Source organism: Vanellus vanellus (genome assembly GCF_965231255.1).
Source record: "Vanellus vanellus genome assembly, chromosome: 7".
NCBI classification, from domain to species: domain Eukaryota; kingdom Metazoa; phylum Chordata; class Aves; order Charadriiformes; family Charadriidae; genus Vanellus; species Vanellus vanellus.
In genome coordinates, this window is record NC_138912.1 from 20076526 (window position 1) to 20098633 (window position 22108).

At 44.5% G+C, this 22108-nt stretch overlaps 1 protein-coding gene across 1 annotated transcript; it reads right to left on the reverse strand.

Moving 5' to 3' along the window:
• Positions 1-4767: 4767 nt before the first annotated feature.
• LOC309674407 (lipase member M-like) lies at positions 4768-13448 on the reverse strand (the record flags this gene model as incomplete). Its single annotated transcript, XM_082486432.1, has 9 exons — positions 4768-5001; positions 5988-6056; positions 7344-7415; positions 8900-9040; positions 9994-10130; positions 11013-11122; positions 11904-12102; positions 12348-12462; positions 13317-13448. The coding sequence occupies 9 exons, from the start codon at positions 13446-13448 to the stop codon at positions 4768-4770; spliced, it is 1209 nt and encodes a 402-aa protein (XP_082342558.1).
• Positions 13449-22108: the final 8660 nt, after the last annotated feature.

Below are 22108 nucleotides of genomic sequence, written 5' to 3' on the forward strand. Positions count from 1 at the left end.
ACAAAACAAGGTGAGCAGAAATAGCTTATGAGAGTTACAGATGCCCAAGGAACACAATTTCTTCTTCCTTTTTTTTTTTTAACGTTCTTTCACTTTCTGTAAAAATACGAGTTCTATTTCTCTCTGAACAACGATAACGTCCCGGGCTCTGCTCCCCACACCACGCTATAGAACCACCCATTTCGGTAGAGGCGGTGAAATCAGCGGCGTTAACCCAAGCCCTTCCTCGCCGCTCCCCCGCGTACCCCCCGAAGTTGCCCGTGACACGGCGGTGCCCACGCTGCATCCCCACGCCGGGACCTGCTCCCTCTCTCCTCCCTCCCTCGCCCCAGCTCGCTCCCCGGCCCCAGGCTGTCGGTGCCCAAAAGTTCCGCCCTGCCCGGAGGAGGGCGATTCCCGACAGTCCTCCCCGGACCGCGGCACCTGACACCCGAGGCGGGGACCCAAGCGAGCACCGAGCCCAGCTGATGGAGCCCGTACCGGCCCCGCTTCCCACCGCTCCCCGGTGCCGGAGGGGGCGGCGCACACCGCACCACCCCCTTTCTCCCTCTCCCCACGGGGAGCGTTTGCCGCAAAGCGGCGGGGATGGAGGCGGGGAGGCGGCTCCCTACCTCCGCTCTCTCCCACACCGGGGAAGGCCACGGCTGCTTACCGGCTCCGGCATCCGTGTGCGAGCGGGCCGGTGATGGAGACAAAGCTCAGGGGCGCCCGCCCGCCCACCCATCCAGCGCCTTCCGCCGCCGCCGGCCCAGGTTACGGTGCGGGGCGAAGGGAGGAGCCTGCGTGGCGCCGGGGCGAGCGGCGTGGCCGCGGCCGGTTCTGCGCCACCGGGTCCTCCGCCGCTACAGCCCCGCGCAAGGCATCGCCCGCCCCCGCCGCTTCCCCTCGCCCCCTCCCCCCTCCGGAGCAGGCTGCCCAGGCAAGTGGTTGAATCACCATCCCTGGAGGTATTGAAAAGACTGGTAGACGTGGTGCTGGGAGACATGGTTTAGGGGTGGTTTTGGCAGTGTTAGGTTCATGGTTGGACTCTGATCTTAAATGTCCCTCCCAACCTAGACAGCTCTATGATGCAACTAACTGAGGGAAACACAGTACTGTTGCTGAGGAAGGTGTCTTTGAGTGAGGAGGAAGGTTTCGAGGAAGGTTTCAAGGAAGGTGTGGTGGTCATCGTGGGGCTGTGGTACCTGGGCAAGTGGTACCTGGGCTGTGCTACCTGGGAAAAAGGGATGGTTGGAGAGGAGGGGACCTTCTCCCCTAAGGCAGAGGATGTAGGGGGTTGCAGTAGGAAGAGAAGCTGTCAGCGTGGGTTTCTGAGGAGGCTGTGCAGTTGCAGGGCCGTGAGCTGGCCCAGAGCTCTGCTAGGAATATCTAGCTGTCACTCCATGATAAGTTTGGATGACCTTCTTGGTGGTCTTCTGCTGAATTGCTCAGCATATATTGATCATATCGATGTCTTTCTGGGAACTCAAATCTGGATACAGGAGTCTAGATGTGGTCTAAGATACTTGTATTTAGCTCATCCTGCGCCCCCAGGCATGGTAACAGCCTCCCTTCGTTTCATCCTGTGTGTGGCTGCTCTGGCTGCTTGGCATCCCAGTCTTGAAGTACCATTCTTAGTGTTGGTGGCTGTGGTGTGGGGCAACAGGTCTTGGTCCTGGCTTTAAAAACAGGAGGGACTGATTTGGGCAAGCGACAAAAATCCTGTTTGTTGGAACGCTTACCTTGTTGTCTCGGATTTTTCATGCAACACCAGTGGTTCACTGAGTTTGGCTGGAAGTGCTATAAAACACAGGCTGTAGTCTATGCCACGAAGGGGCTTCTTTGTACTCAGTGGGGCTGTTGCGTTAATCCCATCCTGAAGCAGAGGTGCAATGGGACCTTTGCAATGCTGCAGGGATGTTGTCTGAGTCGCAACCAGTCTTCCAAGGGGAAGTGTAAAGGGTGGGTGTTGCTGTTGTCCAGACACTGGCCATTCCAGGACAGCATTCCTGATGGATGGCAATAAGAAGATAACGCTGGCTTGCAGGAAACTCTAGGAAGTTGAGAGCCTATCTGATGAGCATTTGGAATTTGTTGTCTTCCCTTAGAGAATTTGGCAATCCTTTGTAAACTCAGTTAGGTCAGAGGTGATGTTAGGTTGAAGGCTAGGCTGATTTAGGTGTTCAGTGTGGAAGACACTGCATGTTGCGCTCTTTTCCAAGCAGTGTTGGTCCCTGACCTGAATGCTTCCCTGTAACCTCTTGCAGGGTGTGTCTGTGGCTGGTTCTTCTTGTACAGCACAGGAAGGCCCTCTAGAAAAGTTTGAACTTGATGTCCTGGAGTCCACCTTGGTGGCTGCTTCCAAGCTGAGTGAGCTTAATCTCAGACCTGCATCCACACAACCAGGTTTTGAGGAACTGCTAGATCCCCCTTCATTCATCTCCCAGAAATGGCAGTCCACAGTGTCTGCCCATTGCTTTCTTCAGCTGGGCAGAGCCATGTGCTCTGGTTCATGGGGAATCTGAGTTAGTTCATAGTTAGCCCTGATTCTGTGGCAGAGAAAAGACACCACTGCTGAGGGTAGAAGTTGTTTGGTGTTGCGATTCTCAGGTTTCCCTCTTTCCATCATGTGGTTTGTGCAGCGTCACACTGCCAGGTTCATTGTGTGCATCTCATCTGAATGTTAGGTGGGGCTGCAGCAGTGTGAATGAGAGCAGAGGTGAAGGGCTTTGCTGCCAGATGGTTCAATGAGGTGCTCGCTTCCTTTTTACCTAAGCTGGAGTTCCTGGTCCTGCTCCCCCTCCTTGCAGACCTAGAGCTCGCGTTTGTATTGGGTGTACTGTTTGATTTGCCTGTGCCAGGTCTGCCCTGCTGCGTTGTGGAGGTGGGCTAGGTCTGGTTTGAGTTCTCGGGGGTAGTCAGTACACTGGGGTTTATAAATAGTGTGGTGTAAGTGAGAGTGGCCACATGGCAATCTCTGTGTCTTGGACTGCTAACCTCTCCAGAAGTTGTGAGCTCAGTTCCCAGTGGTACCACAGGCTGCTAGAGAAGGTGTGTCATCTCCTTAGCCTGTGTTTTTTATGCTGCATGAGACAAACATGTTTTGCTTATATATCGATATCTATCTCCCAGATTATCATCAAATGGGTTTCGTTTGCCACAAGCCTTGATTGAGGAATCTGGGCTTAAGCCACCACCCAGAAACACCCACAGTGGCTGTGCTGCCATGTCTTGGCCTGTAATGATGAATCCTTTGATGTGATCTTTCACCTCCCAGAATAATCTTGTAGGTGAGTGTTATGGTTTGAGAGAGCCAGAACAATTTATTGTCATTTAGACAATCATTCTATCACCCGATGACCCCTCTCCACCCGGGAAAGAGAATCGGGAAAAACAAGGAAACCCAGGAGCTGAAGTATAAACAGATTTAATAGAGTAATATTAGATAATTAACATTAACGGCACTAAAGAACCAATATTGATCCCGATACCAATACAGAATATGCAAAGATTATACTCCACCAATTCTATCAGTGGGAAGCTGTGCACTCCCAGCAGTGGACAGCAAATGTGGGACACTGTGAGCGCTACAGCTTCAGGAGGAAGGGAAGGGCTCAGGGGTCCAGCACCGGGGCATGAAGTTCTCAGGATGGCAGCCATCAAGGGAGAGAGAGAACTTCACAGCAAACTTTCTAATTTATATTGAATGTGACATTGATGGTATGAAATAACCAGCTTGGGTCAAGTGCCCGGGTCTCGCTCCTCCTCGTCCCTGCACCTGGCAAGCTCAAAAACACTGAGACCTTGAAACCCACACACCATAGCTGGCTGTAAAGTAAATATTTTCACAAATTCAGAAACTGGAGTCTTCTAAAAGTGCAGTCTTCCCAAGTATTAGAAGATAAATTAGTCCTGTGTCGCTCGAACCAGGACAGTGAGCAAGTGGAACATACTAACACCGTGAACCGAGAAGCTAGAAGAACTGGAAACAACTTCATTACTAACAATGCCAGGAATATTTCTTGACCTGGATGCCGTCATCCTTTGTGTGCAGGCTGCTGCTGTGTCTGCATCTCCTCAATCCTCACTTGCCAGGTTATGGACATGAAGACAGTAATGCTCTTTGTAGAAAGGGGGTGAAAAAAACGTTAGTTAGTGTGAGGGTAAGCGAGTGTCTGTATCTGTCCCACAATCAAGTGATTTCTCTCTGACATCTGTTTTCTGATGTTGGATTCCTTGGCATTTGGGCCATGAAAGCCAACTACTGTCTGCTTACATTGCCAGGGTAGTTTTACAAGTGAAGGTATTATGGGTCTGGCTTGCTGCTGTTGGTAGTGTGAGGAGAAGAAAACAGGTGAAACAATCAAGAGGATAGGTGATTTAATTTAAACAAAGATCAATAATACTTCAACGGAGGAATTAGTATCTCCCACTTTTGGGGTTTTCAGGGGATAACACCTCTGTCTCAAGTTGAATATGCGGTATTGATCTGCCAGGGAAGAGAAAATGAAATCAGTCCTATAAAAGCTAAAATCTTTCAAAACGTGATCTCTGAAGTGTTCCTTCTAATATGTTTGTATTTTCAGCAGTCATCCCCATGTACCTCAACTTACCCAGAGAGCCTGCAGACACCAAAATAATGTAATACCATGAAAAGCAACATAAAAAAAATGCAAACCAATCAACACTGGTTTGTAAACCTCTATACCAATCTCTATACCCATATTCTACTACTAAATAGAAATCTTTGGTGTTTTTACTGGATGAATGAATTCCCTGTGTGAACCTTTAAAGGTGTTTTCTTATTAGTTCAATGATTTTCCAATACATTCTCTCAGTTGCATCAAGGCCCCAGATGAAATCAAGATGTCCCCAAGCAGGAAAATGCTCATGGTAAGTGAGATTCGTAATCCGAGGAAGTAGCTTTGCCATGTCTTTTGGATCTGCAAATTTGTCATGTCCACCGCTCCAAACAGCAGTTGGTATGCTTATCTTCTCGATCTGGTACACAGGAGGAGTAGGCTGTAAGAAAAGGAGGAGACCCGAGTGAAAGCTGTTGTATCAGAAGTTGTGTTTAGAGAAAGGATTGTGTGCAAGCGCCTCTCTGCCTTCTGTGCTCGCTACAGTAAAACAGTAAGGACGAAGGTCACCCTCGTAGTGTCTATTGCCCTAACGCCATTCCCTGTCTACCGTGAAAGGGAACGATCTGTCCTATTCCTGTGTCTTTCCTTAACGCATGGCTATGGGTTGTCCTGCAGTTCACACCTACTCGTGCCTTTTGGAGGTGGGGATACGGAAAGAGCAGTGTCTGTGTTCATCGGGCACGGACTGTGGAGCTTATTCAGGTGAACATTTAAGGTGGGAAGATCTTTAAGTTTTGTTGGGGCATGGAGTGCATCCATTGGCCTTAGTTGTTACACTTGAGACTTAAGTGGCGAGGAAATAGTTTGGCCATTTATAATTTTACTCTAGCAGATTTCTGAGACAGTGGGCATGAGTACAAGTGACTGGTTATATCTCCGGAGCCTTTCTGCCTTGTAAAAGCAGCCTGCCCTGGCACAGCACAGGATACTGCCACTCAAATGTGCCGGTTGGAACCAAAATGATTGGCAGCTGATTGGAGAGGTCACTGTAGTGTGACTTCATTTCCCCCCTTAACTGAAAGGCAACAAACACCTTGAGGATTTTTGGGGAAGTGAAGAGCTCCATGCTCATCCGGTCCTAGGAGCTGGCTGTGGCTCCTGGCCTTTTGGGAATGACATGTTGTTGGACACATCCCTGCATCGGTAGGGGGGGCCAAACGAACTTCTGTTTGCTGTCTGCAAGGAACTGTCTATGCCTTGTCTGTGAATAGACTTCTGCACGTATGAGTATTCAATTCAGGTGAAACATTACTTCAGACCACTCTCCCCCTCTTTAGCACTCACAGGTGCTAAAATCTGAATTTTTCTGTCCTTAGTTTTGCCAGGGCCCAAGGATGAGTTCTCAGGGAAACCGTATTGCCTTACCTGGTTGTATTTCTTCATGTTTTCCTTAAAGCCGTAGTCATAAGCTTGAAATTGGCCCGTACGTGTTATCTATTAATATGGTAACAAGGACAGATAAAATGAAAGTGTTAAGAGACAGAGAGAGTGCAGGAGGCATTTTCCTGCCTGTGATTGAAGCCAAGGCTCAGGCAGTCGACAGGCTTCCAGGGGTACTGAGGAGAGACAGCAGGGTGTGTGGTTTCATCGCCTTTCCCCTTGCTAACATTCCCTCCTGATCCTCAGCTGCCACCCTTGGTATGTTTTGTTACTGAAATTTTGCTTGGCTACCTTAGTTAGCTAAAGTTGGGGTCCCTGTTTGTGACGTGGAGGTGTGTCAGGGCTACTACTAGTCTAGTGGAACGGATAATACCTCCTCACACACCTCGGCTTTGGTGTGTCAGTTTTGTCTGGTCTGCTCACAGTAGTGGCGACACCTGCAGAGGCTCTGTACTTCTTACAAGACAACAAACTGTTGTCTTCTTGAATGTGCTGTGTAAAAGGAAAAAATAATAATAGAAGACGACTCTGTCTTACTGAAAATGTGTGTGCATTTTTTTTTATGGAAACCTTTCAGTAACTGAGGGTATGCTAGAAATCTGCTAGGCTGTCTCTGCTTTCTGTCTCTGGGTGCTGGTGGTCTGGCTCCTGGGAATTTTAATCAGGGGTGCGTGCAGGAAAATGCATATATTCAAGTGTTGGCAGAAGTGGCCACAGTTCTGCGCACATACAGTGATGTGTTTCTGAGCCGATGCTGTCTTGCCCTGGTCTGATTTGGAGCACAGGCAGAACAAGCTTAGATCTGGCAGTGGCATAAGATGCCAGCGGGAGAGGCAGTTCCCCATTTGCCACCAGTGCCAGCGGAAGCCTTTGTGCAGTTAACTGGTTTTAGGAGATGATGCAGGCTTCAATTAGCCCTCTGGAAGAAAAGCTTTAACTTGGATCGCTTCCTTGTTTGGACCATCCCCTGGCTGCTCAATTTCCACTGCCATCCTCCTGCCTGCCAAGTGCCTAGACCGTGCTTGCGTTTGCTTCTGCAGCTCTCAAGCCAAATGTCTTCATAAATAAAGATGAAGGCTGGAAGCCGTTAGAGCCCACCGTGCGGAGAGGCCTGATGTACCTTGGGGAAATCTCAGTCCCTCATACCAAAGGGGCGATTCAGGTGATGGTCTGGTGAGCCACAGGAAACAGTGTTCCCTCTGTGGCAGGTGCTCATGGCAGCACACGAGAAGATGTGATAGGCGGTTTCCCAGATCCACTACCTCTGGACTTCCCTGGAGGCTGTCAGTTGCATAAAAAGCAGGAACAAGACTCTGTTTATATGTCAGTACACAGTTATACCTGATGCCAATGAATAACGTTCTGTACGGATGATCCAGCAGGGGTATGGCCTATGTATGTATCTATTCGACTCTGGAGAGAAAGCAGAAGTGTTATAAAGGCAGTGATCCAGTGCTGTGAGAGAACAAAGCTGTGAAGGACCTGAGCAACATACTGCTGCTGTTTTAAAACCCCATTTTAATAGGATATTCTTCAAATATCAAAAAGAAGGTTGAAGAGAGTACTGGAGTATTGTGTCCAGTTCTGGGGTCCCCAGTTCAAAATAGACAGGGAACTGCTGGAGAGGGTCCAGCAAAGGGCTTTGAAGATGATTAGGGGATTGGAACATCTTTCTGATGAGGAAAGGCTGAGGGACTTGGGTCTTTTTAGTCTGGACAAGAGAAGACTGAGGGGGGATCTTATCAATACTTAAAGGGAGGGTGCCAGGGGGATGGGACCAATCTATTTTCAGTGGTGCTCAGTGATAGGACAAGAGGTAACGGGCACAAACTTGAACATCGGAAGTTCCATCTAAACATGAGGAGGAACTTCTTTACTTTGAGGGTGGCAGAGCACTGGCACAGGCTGCCCAGAGAGGTGGTGGAGTCTCCCACTCTGGAGACATTCAAAACCCGCCTGGACGCTGACCCGTGCAACCTGCTGTAGGTGACCCTGCTCTGGCGGGGGGGTTGGGCTAGATGATCTCCAGAGGTCCCTTCCAACCCCTACCATTCTGTGATTCTGTGAGAGAGTCACAAATATGGGAGTTTACAATAGGAAAGAGTATGTTTTATCCCCTTGGGAGAGTCTTTCCCACATTAGTGCTTAGTCATATGGAAAACATCATTTGGGGAGCGTTATGGCCTTTGTTTTTCACTGATTCTACAGTTTGTATGATATGATGCTTTTAAATAGTGCTGTGCTTAATTGGTAGAGGAGGCTTGTTAATAGACTGTCTGCTCAAGCATAATGAGGCTACGTGTGTGGGAGATTTTTATGGGAACACTTGTTAAATAGTGTATGTGAGATCAAAGGCCACTGGAGAACTGACATGTTGAAGGTCTGCAAGAAAAAAAGGTAGCAGCCGGAGTAAAGGAACGACATCTTGCTTTTGAGAGAAGTGTGAAGAAACAGCTTTGAGTTTGGGCTGGAAATGTTTTGATGTGTAGCGACCAAAAAGAAACAACATCTTATGTTCAGATTATCTGGATGTCTTCCTGATTAGGAAGGAAAATATCAGTTGTGCAAAAGAAAAAAGATCTTTCTCCATCCATTTGTCCATTTTAAAAAGCTTTGCTATCTGTCCAACTTTTCTTTTGCTTATCCCCAGAAGAGGGGGCACTGAGGGACATCATTGCAAGATGGGACTGTTCTGAATTCAGCCTTTCTTCCTTGTGTGATTTGAACATGTTAGGTGGCAGATCTCATACTAACTGAGGTCCTAGTTGGCATTACTGAAAACCCCAACACATTTCTCTATGTCCCTGCGACCGTATGTAGATATAAGGCAGAAAAATTGTTTTCCTTCAAAATTACTTTAGCTTTACTTTTATTAAAGTGTTCTTGGACATACTTACCGTGTTCAGACTTTGCATTCTGTCCCCAGCTATGAAGCAGAAGATACTGACACAAAAATTTCCCAGAGATCTGCAGAGCCATGTTAGAGGCTGTTTCAGCAGTTCATTCTGCTGAAGAACTCCTTTGCAGCCAAGTAATAACTGAGGGGAGGAAAAGTGCAAAAAAATTTTTTTCCCTTGTTTCAGGGTTATTTTGTGAAGCAAACTGTCACTCCCACTTCTCTTAACTAAGACTGCTGAAACTGCTTACCATCCCGGTATCCTTTAAAGTGTGCTCTTCCCAAGAGCACCCACACCCCATGTTCTTCCTGCTTCTTATTATTAGGCATGAGTCCTGGAGGTCACTACCCATCTGGTTTTAGCACGCTGACCTCATTGAGAAAGGGCAGTTGCCTGCACTCATGACTGCAGGGTATAGGACGTCCCTTTTTGCCCTAATATTTCTTCCAGGCATGTGCACAAACTGTACTGGGAGTATTGCTACTAAGTAAAGAGGGAGCAGACAAGTGAGAAGGGTGTAGAGCTGGATGGTCTATAGTCACATTATGGGGACAGTTTGGACAGAAAATAGATGTGCTCCTCCAGTTTAACATAAAGTAAAGCATGGTAGATTTCCACCATTCCTGTCAAATTCTGTTAAATTGTCAAATTTTGGTGTGAAATAGGTATTTCCCTTTAAGTTTCCTTTGTCGTTTTACAAGGAAATATTTCACAAGCATAAATGAACCGCATGAATAATAAAATTAAGGTGTGAAATATCTTATTTGTGATTTTCTACTAGTGCTTAAGGCTCGATTTCGTAGACTATGTTAGATTCCTTTTATTCTGGTATTTGTAAACATTCTTCAAAAATATTTGATTTAAACAAATAATGGTGAAATTATGCCTGTTATCTTAAAGAAGTTGCAAAAGAGATGCGGTATCAAGCCTTGCAGCTTAGCTCTGTGGAAAGTCTGAAGCCTACCAGCACTGTCAGCAGTCTGACCCGCTGAATTAATTCTTAACTCATCACCCTCTTAAAATCAGTTCAGCTTGACTGAGTCCAGTAGAGACAAAGCAGACAATTATGTCGTTTAGAAAGAGGAATGACTTACCCTGATCAGTGACGAGGGAAGACGTGCAAATGATATCAGAGGACTGGTAGCATGTGTGATTGTGACTACTGGTGCCAAAGCAAAGAACACTTTAACCCTTTGAGCCAACTCGGGGTAGGTAGAAAATGCTATGAAGCCTGTAGACATAGAAGACGCAACTCAGTGAAGAGATCTCCACAGACCAAATAAACAAAAAAAGCGGTTGGCAGCAAAGAAGTGAGACGAGATTAGCAGCCCATTGGCTGTTGTCCATTTCTGTGCTGCAGACCCAAGGAAAGTGTTTGGTTCTTGAAACTGTCATTTAGGAGACAGAGTTCATTCTAAGGATACAGGTTCATCAGAGCATGTCCAGATACTCATTTGCTCAGAACAATTTGGTGTTAAGGCCATTTTGGGGGGAGAAGATGCATTAAACAGATTTTCTTATTTCAAATTCCCTGTAAAGTTCCCCAAACTCTAATAAAATAATGAGTTTTTCAGCTTGCAGTCTGTAAAAGATTGTGTATGTTTATTATGTCATGCAGTAATACCATAATTATCTGAAGATTAAGAGCAGAATTTTTACTTGTAACTAAGTGCAATCTCAGCTGAGAGTGGGTGCACGCATAAAATAAGAGAATGAGGAAGGAAGGAAGGAAGGAAGGAAGGAAGGAAAACCAAAAAAGTGTGCATCCCATCCTGTTTTCTGAACACGTCTAAATTTCTCAACTGATGGATTTGGCGAGAACTTTAACCAGTTACCTAGAACATAGGTATCTAAAGACAATGGAGGCAATGTCTTGACCTGAATGATTTGTTTTGCAAAAAGACTCTTAGCATGCACATAGAAGAAAATAATAATTGCTAAGAATATGGCCACATGCCACTTCCACCCATTTTGTCCTCTGTTTCTAAATTTATTTTTGTAAAAGGGCAACGGCACACCATGGCAGAAACACCAATATCTACTCATGGATCTTCTCTATATAAATCATAAACACAAACGGTACTGTTTTGTTCCCAGGAAGTCCTAATATTACCTGCAGTTGAAGCTTCTGAGTGACCAACATAGTATACGTCCTTCTGTCCAGTTTTATTCATGATGAAGTACAGCTCTGCTGGAATATCGTATTTACCTATCTCATCAAAGCTACAGGGGAGAAACACAAAAAGTGAGCAGACAATTTGGCTGTCACGGTGGGAGTTACTGAATGTCAGTTTTGCTCCTGACCCACTGAAAGGTGAGGTTGCACGCTTTGTCTGCATTCCTGCTTGAGTTGGGGAAGGGTGTAGGTAGAGGGATGAGACCGTACTGCCGGGCTGCCTGATGCCTTGGGCCCTCTGCCCAAAAGGAGGTTTTGTTTGATAGCTGAGGCTCTTACAGAGGTGTATTTAATCACTGATCTCACCAGCATGGGTTACAAGAGATATTTCTCTCTCAGTTAACATCAGTGGTGATAGATCAGATTTCTAGACTGAGCTGAGCAGTGTCCCCTCCTGCCTGCACTTGGGACATGGTATCTGGTGGGAGACCTCAAGGTTACCGATGCCTCCCAGTTTTGGAAGTCTTTTCCCCAAAGAAACCAGCACTGTGTATGGACAAAGGTGACCTGTGTACTTTCAGCTTTGCTTCTGCATGTGCTAATTCCAGAAGGACCTGTCCAGAACGCATAGCCAAGCCCTTCTTATCAATCCCTGACATGCCCAGAAGTGACTGCATCTGGGGAAAAAAGTTGGTTTAGTCTCCTTAGATGTTGCATGTCCCACTTGAAGTCACATTATATAAAAACCAGTAGGATTTTCACACAATCCACAAGGGGATTTTTTCATATAACCAGAAGGAGAAAGGTTCTGCATCCCAATATTAACTGCCCAATCTTGCTAGTCCCCTGAAAGTTGCTTTCTTCAGTAATTCTTTCTCCACAGAGTACCTGTACTGCCAGAACTCTTTCTGGCTGGGATTAAGGCTCTTGTGTTTTAAAGACCAGGTGTCTCCTCGGCTGTTTCCCAGCCAGACGTCATAGCCAGCATCTGCGAGGACGAAGCCTAGGCTGTTGTTGGGCAGGTTAGAAATCCATTGAATAGAATCTCCTAAAGTACCATGGTGTAGCAAGACTGCAGGCTTTTTTCCTGGAAAAGAAGAGGGGTTTCGTATGCTGTAATAGTAAGTAATGTGTAGTTAAAACTGGGGTGCAGAGTTTGGTTTTACAGGAGTTTTTTAACCTATGTAAAGAACTCCGGCCGCGTTCCTGACTAAGTGCTCTTGATGAGATGGAAAGGTGTGGAACATGCTGTTGAATGTACAAAGGGGAAAGATGGGGGACCTGTGTAAGAATTGATTCTCAGATCTTCCTTATGACCTATGACTTTCACACCTGTATTTCTGCTGTTCCTCCCAGCAGGAATTCTGAAAACAGCAAGAATGTATCCATCCTCCGTGGTAACTTCATATTCCTCACTGGGGTATCCATGATACCTGATAATTTCACTCTGCGGGAAGCCAAAGGAGAGTTTGTTAACATGCAAGTTGTCCTGTTTTGGAGCTGAGCAGTGTGGATGTGGGCTGCTCTGTGGTGGGAGTGCAAGGCCTCTGGTCACAGGGACTATGACTCAGAATAAATAATGCATGTCTTGTAAAAAGAAGTATAAAAAGCCTTCTTCAGACCTGCTTAGGTGGTAGTTGTCTGGTGTTTGACCCCGTATTATGTGACAACGCAGAACTGTATTGAGTGACTCAGTTGGGAGATAGTTTCTCCTGCTTTGCAAGGCTGATACGGATCGTACCTTTCTAGAGCGTAAACATGAGGCAGTGCCTGTATAAGACAGTGCCAAAAGATAAGTGTTTTGGTCCATAATGAATCCTTTCTTGCAAAAGTGTGGTTGGGCAATCTGGGTAGGGTGGATCTCCTATTACAGACTCATTCACAACACCACCTGTTACGTTCTTGCCAGTATCATGAGGAAATCATCGGTGATGCAGAGCAGGGGGTCTTGGGTTACTCCGTGTTGTGAGAATCTGCTGTTGGAAGAAGGGGTACAACCTCCTTTGCCACTGTACTGAGCAAACAGGTTGTTACAGAAGAGGAGGACTTTACTTCCTTTGAGACTAGAAACCTGCCTTTGCCTCCACTGCAGTGGAGCTCTTCTCTCTGGCAGCTCAGACTTGCTGGATGGGAGCATCAAGATTTCTTCTAGGCATGTGCTCCCTATCACAATGGTGGAGGAACCCATTTGAAAGGGCCCTACTTTTAGTCTTTTGATAGGGACTGTTAGTGATGGGGTGATGATAGTGGCACTGGGAGAGACAATTTAGAAAGAAAGAGATAGAAAATGACCCAACTTACAACGTTCATAAAGCATTCGGGGTTGCGAGTCTTCCCGTACTGGCTTTTGTCTAAATTCAGAGTGGAGGGTGTGGTGAATCCTGCTGAAAAGGCAATTCCTTGGGCGCAGAGCAGCATGAGGAGGCACCACATCTTGGGGCTGTGTGAAAGAGCACATGCAGGGGTGTTTGTGTTAGGAAGAGTGGCGTGGAGTTCCACAGGAAGACCCAAGTGGGGAGTCTGCTGGAGGTTGCCCAAGGTCTGTTTCCGCCCCCCCCCCCTCCTTCTTCTTCCCCCAATTTTGTATACTGAGCATGCCATCATATAGACTATCCCTTTGGTCAGTTGGGGTCAGCTGGCCTGGCTGTGTCGCCTCCCAACTTTTTGTGCACTCCCAGACTGCTCGCTGGTGGGGTGGTGTGAGGAGCAGAAAATCCCTTGACTGCTTGGCAACAACGAAAACCATCAGTGTGCTATCAAAACCATTCTCATCCCAAATCCAAAACATAACACTATATCATCTGCTAGTAAGAAAGTCAACTCTATCCCAGCTGAAACAATGACAGGGAGGAAGTTCTCAATTCTTTTCATTTTTGATTAAATCTATCATACCCCTTGAGTCACAAGAACGTTTGGATTAAACCAAAACTGGAATATATCCTTTATTTTAATGTTGGCATCCAAACTCACTCTAGTCCATCCACTTTGTAGGAGAATACTTCCATTCTTCTGTCTACAGAACAGAAATCCTCCCACCCATGTGCTCTGGAAGCACAGTTTTAAAGTAGATACTCCACTGCTTTCTGCTGTTTTATTCAGTGAAGTCACAATATGTTTTTTTGTACTAAAAGTGAGGCAATAGGGTAGCTAAATTCTTGCCCTTTTCAGGGTATACATTTTTATATATACTATATTATCACCTGGTTTAGCTGGCATGTTTTAAGGTACTTCCAGGTGAATGCTTTGTAAATCAGATAGAATGCACCAATTAACTCCAAGGCTTGGCATGCCCTCTCTCATTAATTTCAGTGGCAAAGTCTTGACTGTAGGAGCCTTGAACAGCAATCTAGTCTTTTTATGTAATGAAGCAGTGCCAAAGAGCAGCATTTACCAAAATGAAATTCATCAGTGTACTCTTGAGAGGGTCATAATATTTTTTTCACGTACACTGTAAATGGGACAGAAAGGCACCAGGGCTGTTACCGTGGTTAGCAGATGTCAAGAATCCCCTGGTTAACTTATAAGGGGAGCTTAAATGCATTTGGAACTGTGAGAGGAGAACATCCAATTCATGCACATGCTTTCAATACTGAGATATTTATCCACCCACAGTGGCATCCTTAGAAAAAAAACACCAACAAGCAGAACAAAACAATCCCATCAGTTACTCCTTTTTCCCATTTGCGCGGGTCAAAGACTTCTTCCTCTCCTCAGCTTGAACAGACACGTGCTTTGGTGCACAGCATCAGGCTTGCAGACCAGAAAGAACGCAGGCTGCCTACCCTGGCAAGCAAGGGCACAAAAGCAAGACTGCACATCTTTATGGAGATAGAGAACAGAGAAAGAGACCATGAACGCATATGTGCAAGCAGCTTACCTCTGCTTTGACTGCTTTGCTCGTGTCTCCTGCTGCAGTTCCCAGTCTGTCTCCACTGGCAGACTGATTGCACTGGCAGAAACCTTTGCCAATAGAAGGAAATAAAGATTCACTTATGAGCAGCAGTAGAGTGCTGTGTGAGGTCTGCACGTATAGGAGAGCACCTTTAGGTACTGATTTGGCAGTATTCAAGGAGTGGAATTACTTTATGATAAACAGCGCTGTTGCATGACATTCCGAAAGAGCTGATTGCACCATGGAGGGGGAGAGGTAAAGAGGTGTCTAACTTCTGGTTAGGATATCTAGCAGGGACCTGGGGGATTTTTGCCCCCTGAGGCTGTGACAGGTCTTGATCTGTACTGCTGCCTGTCTTGAGGAGTGCTGTGACCACATAATTTTGGGGTGAAGAGGAGGGAGAGTCCACCTTTTCTCAACGCTTTCTACCTATGAGCGCGGCCTCTGCTGCTGTGGTTTGTACAGAATCTGTCACGGTCACTTGTTTTCTGAACTGTTGTTTGCACATTGCTGGGGGACAATTCTTCTTTGTCAGGTAATCTTGGAATAAAAATACAAGTGATTTGAAAAGTGTGTGTTTAGCATCGCACACACATTCCTAAACTTGTTGTTCAGTGTCAGATTCAAGACACCACGACACAAAAAGACCAGTTTGCTCTGAATTAGCCTGCCCCTGTAGGGATTCTCAGGTTCTGAATTAAGGCTGGAAACACAATGTAAACTTTGACTCAGAGAGGATGCTAACAAGATTTCTTGCGTCTTCCAAGCCATTTCCATGAACTCTGTGAAAACACTGCATGTTTGGATACCTCTGCCTAACTATAGTCAGCCCAGGGGCTCAGTCCTCTCTGAAACTGGCCTGGGGCAGCAAATTCTCTGGATTGTGGGTGCTAATCATCTGCTGTCTTCTGTGGGCAAGCGGAATGAAGTAAGTCTTTATTAATAAACAGAACCTGAGAGTCACCACAGAAACAATTCTGCTTTATAGAGCGCAGTCTGTGGAAAAGGAAAAAAAGTGATTTCTCAATGAAAAACATTACAGCTCGGCAAGTCTGATAGCCCTGCTTAGTGAGAGATACAGGAGACTTTTCTCTGCTGTATTCCCAGCTAACGCCATACTACATTTTTTGTTTTATAAGATTGTCATCCTGCAATGATCTGCAACATTTTACCTAGTTTCACCTCATGCCGGCATATGGGACGTATGATATTGTTTCTGGTATTGTCCGTAGGAATTAAGTGAAGAGCAAAAGACAGGTAAACCCACCTCAATAGGGAAAAGAGACAATGAAAGTAACGCATATAAAAAGAGCATAGGAAACACAAAGCCTAAAAGGTACACAGAAACTTCCCAGGACGTACTGTCCTTAACTCAGAGCACCGTGCCAGCTGAGAGAGTACCTATTCTGTTTCAAAAACGCTGGAGTGTTATAAAATATAGGCTCCGGTCCGGGCCATGGAGGGGCTTCTTTGTGCTCAGTGGGGCTGTTGAGTTAGTCCTGTCTTGAAGCAGAGGTGCAAGGGACCCTTAGAGTGCTACAGGGACGTTGCCCGAGTAGCTGACAGTCTTCTGAGGCAAAGTGTAAGGGGTGAGTGTTCCTCTTGTCCAGACACCGGCCGTTCCAGGACTGCTTTTCTCGGGAATACCCATTTCTGAGGACTGTTCTGCACACACAGCTCCAGCAGGCCATAAATTTATTTCCTGAGGGTAGCGGAACTCATGCCATGTGGAGCAATATCATTTATAGTACTCGGAAATTAAAGAGACAAAGGATCTTCCGTGTCTTTTATTGAATGTGCTGTTCTGAAGTTTAACTGATATTTAGTTTAAAAAATGAGTAGCCCTTATTCTTTCTCTGATGAAGGCCCTTCTGACAAACTCTTAATTCACTTTGGCTCAGATGAAACTTTCAAAGTGCTGTTAAATTCTTTCATAGAGTAAGAACCACACTTCCTACACATTTCTGAGTAGGTGACAGTTTGCCCATGCACAGAGTCTTAGCACCTTTTGGGGAAAAAAGACTCATTCAACCAAAAAAGATTAAAATTTTCAGGATTCAAATCCTCATTTATAAGCATGGTGAAGAACACTAAAGCAATATGTGAAGCAGAAGTGAACCTGGGACTACATAAATTTGCAGGAGTCTCATACCTCATCATGATTGGGCTGCTTATCTGTTCTCCAGATGAAGCTCTGACCAAATTAGTCACTTGATTGATTTTCAAGAGGGCCTGAGATGTGATGCTGGATTAAATGGTAATTTACACTCTCTTGGGAAAGGTGTTGCCTGAAGCTATCGCTGTGCTTTGTGGAGGAGGGATTTTGTTTGTTTGTTGTTTTTTGTTTGTTTGGGTTTTTTTAAAATACTTTTCCATGTTACCATGCATCTATATATTGGTGTTAGGAGAGGATTAAGTAAACTACTTAGTTGTTATATGTAACAGCTGAGTGATTTGAGGCTTCTGTCAACGAGTTGTAGTTTATAAATTCCAACAACCTGGCTGGCTGATGGAGGAGGTGGTCTATTCCTTAGGGTTTGGATGGGAAGAAATACTGGCGAGGAATACTTTTTCCACCTTTGAGGTGTTAATCACTGCTCCACATCTTTGGGCCAACAGAATATTCACCATACGCTGAAAGATCAATCTGTTGGGAGGATCTCAGTGAGGTTTACCACAGGTGGGTGTAGCATATGTTTCTGTTACAAGCCAACCTAATTTTCTTCAGGTAAACAGCCATTGAAAGGGTTAGAACTGGTGCCAACAAACTAATGCTACAGTCAGTGGTGCTATGCTACTTTAACCTGAGAAGGATAGAGACAGTGTAAGTAATTTTTTTTTATGGCCCTCCATCTCACTGGAGAATAAATATGAAAATTATATGGAAATAAAAGTTCTTAAATGTAAGGTAGAGGGCTTGGATTTAAGGCTGACCAGTCACATACATGTATTTTAATCTTGTTTAAGAATATACTTGAAATATAGGAAATATGGATTTAAACTACAAAGGGAAAAGAGATTTTTGGGGTGTCTGCAGATATTTGAAATGTACATGCCCTACTCAAAAAGGTTGTCTGAGTGTAGTATGGAAATGCTATCAGCATCTTGTCTTCAGAACCATGAACACTCAAAGGGAATGGTGACATCAACAATAATTCTCTTCCCAAGGAAGCTCTACTGCAGTTAACATAAAATTAGCATGTTAAACATGAACCACATTCATTGATTGGGCTGGGCTAGGAAGAGGAGACTGGGCAAAAGGGGGTGAAAGCAGCTGGCCTATTCAATTAGAGGCTGGAGCTAATTATACTGGGAGCTCATTACAGGTGTGGGATCTAGTTGTTTCCCTTTTCCTGGTAGGTGTCTGAAGTGTTCTTGCTTGGGATATGGTCTGGTCAGTAGTAGCTTGGGTGGCAAATGAGCTACCATTCATAGTTACTTGTGTTAAGTTTTAGGTTTCATGCCTTTTTTTTTTTTTTCTTCCTCTTTGCTTGCCTCCCTTTCTTTAGTTGTGAAACTTTCTTCCTCTCTCTCTCCCTCCCTCCTCCCCTCCTCAGCCTGTTTTGCTACTTTCCTTTTTAGGCAACTGGAGGCTGTTATTGCAAAAATTACAAAGGAAAATGTTTCTCTGTTGTAACTTGTTCGGTCAGTCTCCTGTAAGCTGTTGTTCTCAGGTTTACCTGCCTGGGTTGGGTTTCTGAAGACAATTGTTTCATGCTACCAGTAGAAATCACTTAAAGGAAATGTAGCTTAAGAAAGAGGGATACTTTTAGGTTAAATATTAACCAGATTCAAACGAGCTCAAGCGCATTTCAAGTGAGGTTAACTTGTTGGGCTGGTGAACAAGAACGAACTCAAGCTGTGAAGAATAGGCATGGGGATACTCTATTCAGAGGTACGTGACCATTTTCTGCACAGTAACTGAAGCTGTTGAAGATGTGGATACTCCCTGGGTTCGCTTTGTTCCCTTCGCAGCCTCCCATGCACAGGCTTCTACAGATCTGGAAGTTCTTTTCCTTTGGAAATGCTGTACTTCGGCTAGTGCAGATTGACAGAAGTACTGTTTGTAGGAATAAAGAAAATGCAATAACCAATGTAATTATTGTGACTTCACAGAGAAAGTACGCGTTCAGCGTTTTTGGTTGTTCTGTGTTGAGATCAAAATGATTCTGAGCATGGTGCAAACAATGTAAAAACTCTGTAAACTGTGAACAATTCCTTGGCTTATGTTGAATATAGAAAATAAAGCTGATGCCTAAGGAAACATTATCCTCCACCCCAGGATTGGTTTAGGAATGTGATTTTATTATTATTTTTTTCCTTTTTGGCTCTTATATTTATGGGTTTGTCCCCAGACCATGGTCCATTTAGCATACCTCTGGATTTTAGCATAAATGCTACCTAATCGTATTCATTATTGTATAAACTTTCCATTTGTACACGTGGGAACAAATGAGGGTTTTGGTCCTTTTTGACTGTGAATACAGTGGATTGCCCTGCTGTGTCTTTTTCTGGAGATAGCATTACATCGCTGTTCCTTTAAAAGGTTACATTTCTATGCTGAAAGCCATCCTTTTATTTTTAAAAGGCTGTTCAATGAAATCAAGTATCTTCTCATCTTTCAGTATTATTGGGAGCTTGAATCTGTGCATTCATAAGGTCATGGGCTCAGTAGACTGCACCTTATTCTGAAAGGATTTACTGCCTCTCCAGACCTACTACTCTGAGATAGTGTTGTGTAAGAAACCAGTGACATCTAGTTTAATTTAAGTGGTGTTTAGAGAATGTTGAAATGCTGACCGTATCCTCCATGCTTATAAGTTAATATTTTCATATACATTAGTCCTCTTCCTTCAAAAATTTTGAGTGCGATATAGTTTTCTGGGTAAAGTACGGTTCATTTATACATGATAGAAATCTACAAAAGTGCAAATAAGAAAGTGTAAATTATACTTTTCTGAGGAGTGTGGTTTGTATACTAGTGCACTCCTCAGCATCACAAACATGATGTAGACTCTGCTGTTTAGTTTGTAGCATGCCTCTGGATGAATTTTAGTGGGCTGGTTCAGAATATTTGCATGTTATGAAATGACCACATTTTGTCTAAACAACTGCAAAGCATTGATATAACTTAGGCAATCCCCTGCAGTTCTCAAAGGAGGAAGCAATTATAAGCTGAAATTGCTCTCCCAGTTGCAAAACTGGCTTTACCTTAGCCTCCTCTCTGTTGGCTGAAAGCTTGGTCCTTAGTGCGGTGCCTTTAGCCTTTATTTCATGTGCAGTAGAACTTGCTGAATAGCTCATGGTTTATCAGTACCTCAGCGAAGCTAAGCTGAGGGAGATGCAAGAAGCTCTGAAAACAAGTAGAGAAATTCAGATGTGGCAGTTCATCTGAGTAAAGTACCAGGTCCAGATTTCAATCACGTGGCCCACAATTGATTAAAAAAAAATATTAAAAAAAATCAGTTGTGTAGAGCTGTTGTCCTTCTTCCTGACAGTGACAGGGTTGGTTTTTTTTTTTACTTTTCTCATATCCCTTATCTGGCGATCTTGTAATGAATGATCTCAGCCATGAAAACCCTTGCCTGTCCTCTGACTACTTCCCACCTTTCCTGAAGCCTCAGATACTGAACAATGAAATCTTCTGAAGGGCTTATAGAGGAAGTATTTGTGGAAAGGAAGATTCTAATCCAGCTATAGGGATTTTGCTTTAAAACTGCATGTTCAATTTTCCTTTGAACACCTGACTTGGGTGAGCATCACTCAGTCATTGACATATCTACTCCTCAAACTCTAATTTCCAATCCCCAGTGTCTGCCTGTGGCTTTGGTCTGTCAGGCTCTGGTTCATAGAGAATCTGAGTTAGTTCATGTTTAACCCTGATTCTGCATCACAGAAAAGGCACTGCTGGTGAGGCTAGGAGTTTGGTGTTGTCATTCTTCCACAAAGCTGAGCCAAAGCCTGAGACATGAACTTTGGATTCTTCTGATACTGCCTTCCTCTTACATGTGAAGTTCAGTCATTCTGAGTACATATCTTGTAGGTTTATTTCCCTCTTGTGTGTGATGGGTGGGTAACAATAATGTAATAACTATAACATGAATCAGAACCTGGTTGTTAAGCTACGTCATTGATGATGTGGTCTTCCCATACTTTTCTGTAGACATAAAGGAAATGTGTTTTCTCAGGTTTTGGGAGTCTATTGTTTGTATGTAACATTGTCCTAACTCTACAACTGACCTCACTGCCGATGTTTTAGACAGGGGCTGTCTAACTGTGTGTGTGCAAGAAACTCTATCAATTATCTTCTGAGCAAAGTTTGGAGAATTGTTTAAAATAGTCTTAATTGTAGTTAGTCCTAATTTAGATAGTGCTGCCAGAGTGGCCACCCAAAAAAGTGAAAGGTGGAAGACGGGTTTGTAGCAAAGGCTTCACAACCACAGAAATCCTTTTGTCCTTCTCAGACTCCAGCCTGGAGCCAGTCAGTTTTTGTGTCCACTCTGGTGCTACTGGAAGCCTGTTTTGGAGCTTTGCTCTGCACATGGCTAGAAATCTCTTTCTAATTTTCATGCTAAACTTCTTGGCCAAATATATGACCTTTTTTACCTTGTTCCTTGGAATTAGTTGGCTCTTATTCTCCAATACTTATTCTTTAATTTATCTTAAACTCTTACAGCCCTAATTCTTTTCTTCCTAGCCAAGCTAAGCAAATCAATCTTTCTTCAGGCTCTTCATATTCCTCACTTGTATAGAGGTTTTATGCTCCTGCCGTAGTCTGATCTCAATTTTGGACCCAGATGTCAAGAACTGTATCCGCTATCCCAGTTAAGTGCCTTCTCTAACCGCTCTCTTCTCTTTCTGCGACAAAGACAGTCTAATACAGCACTTGCCACTGGCTGCTGTTTCTGATGCCTTTCTTACCCAGCGACTGATTGCCACCTATTTGTAGTTTTTCTTATCTTTATTCTTCCCTAACACATTTTCTCTGAAGTTCTATTGATATCAAAATAATGAGCTTATAGTTGTTTGGCTTTGCCTTACTTAAATATCCTGCTACTATATTTGCTTCATCATGGAGTCGTGTTTGTCAATTTGGGAGGTATGTTACAGGTATGAGATATGGGACTTTTCACCTTTCTTTGGCTAAAATAGCCATTTTCTAGAATGCAAACCAGCAGAGTCAATGTGGACCTCAAGAAAA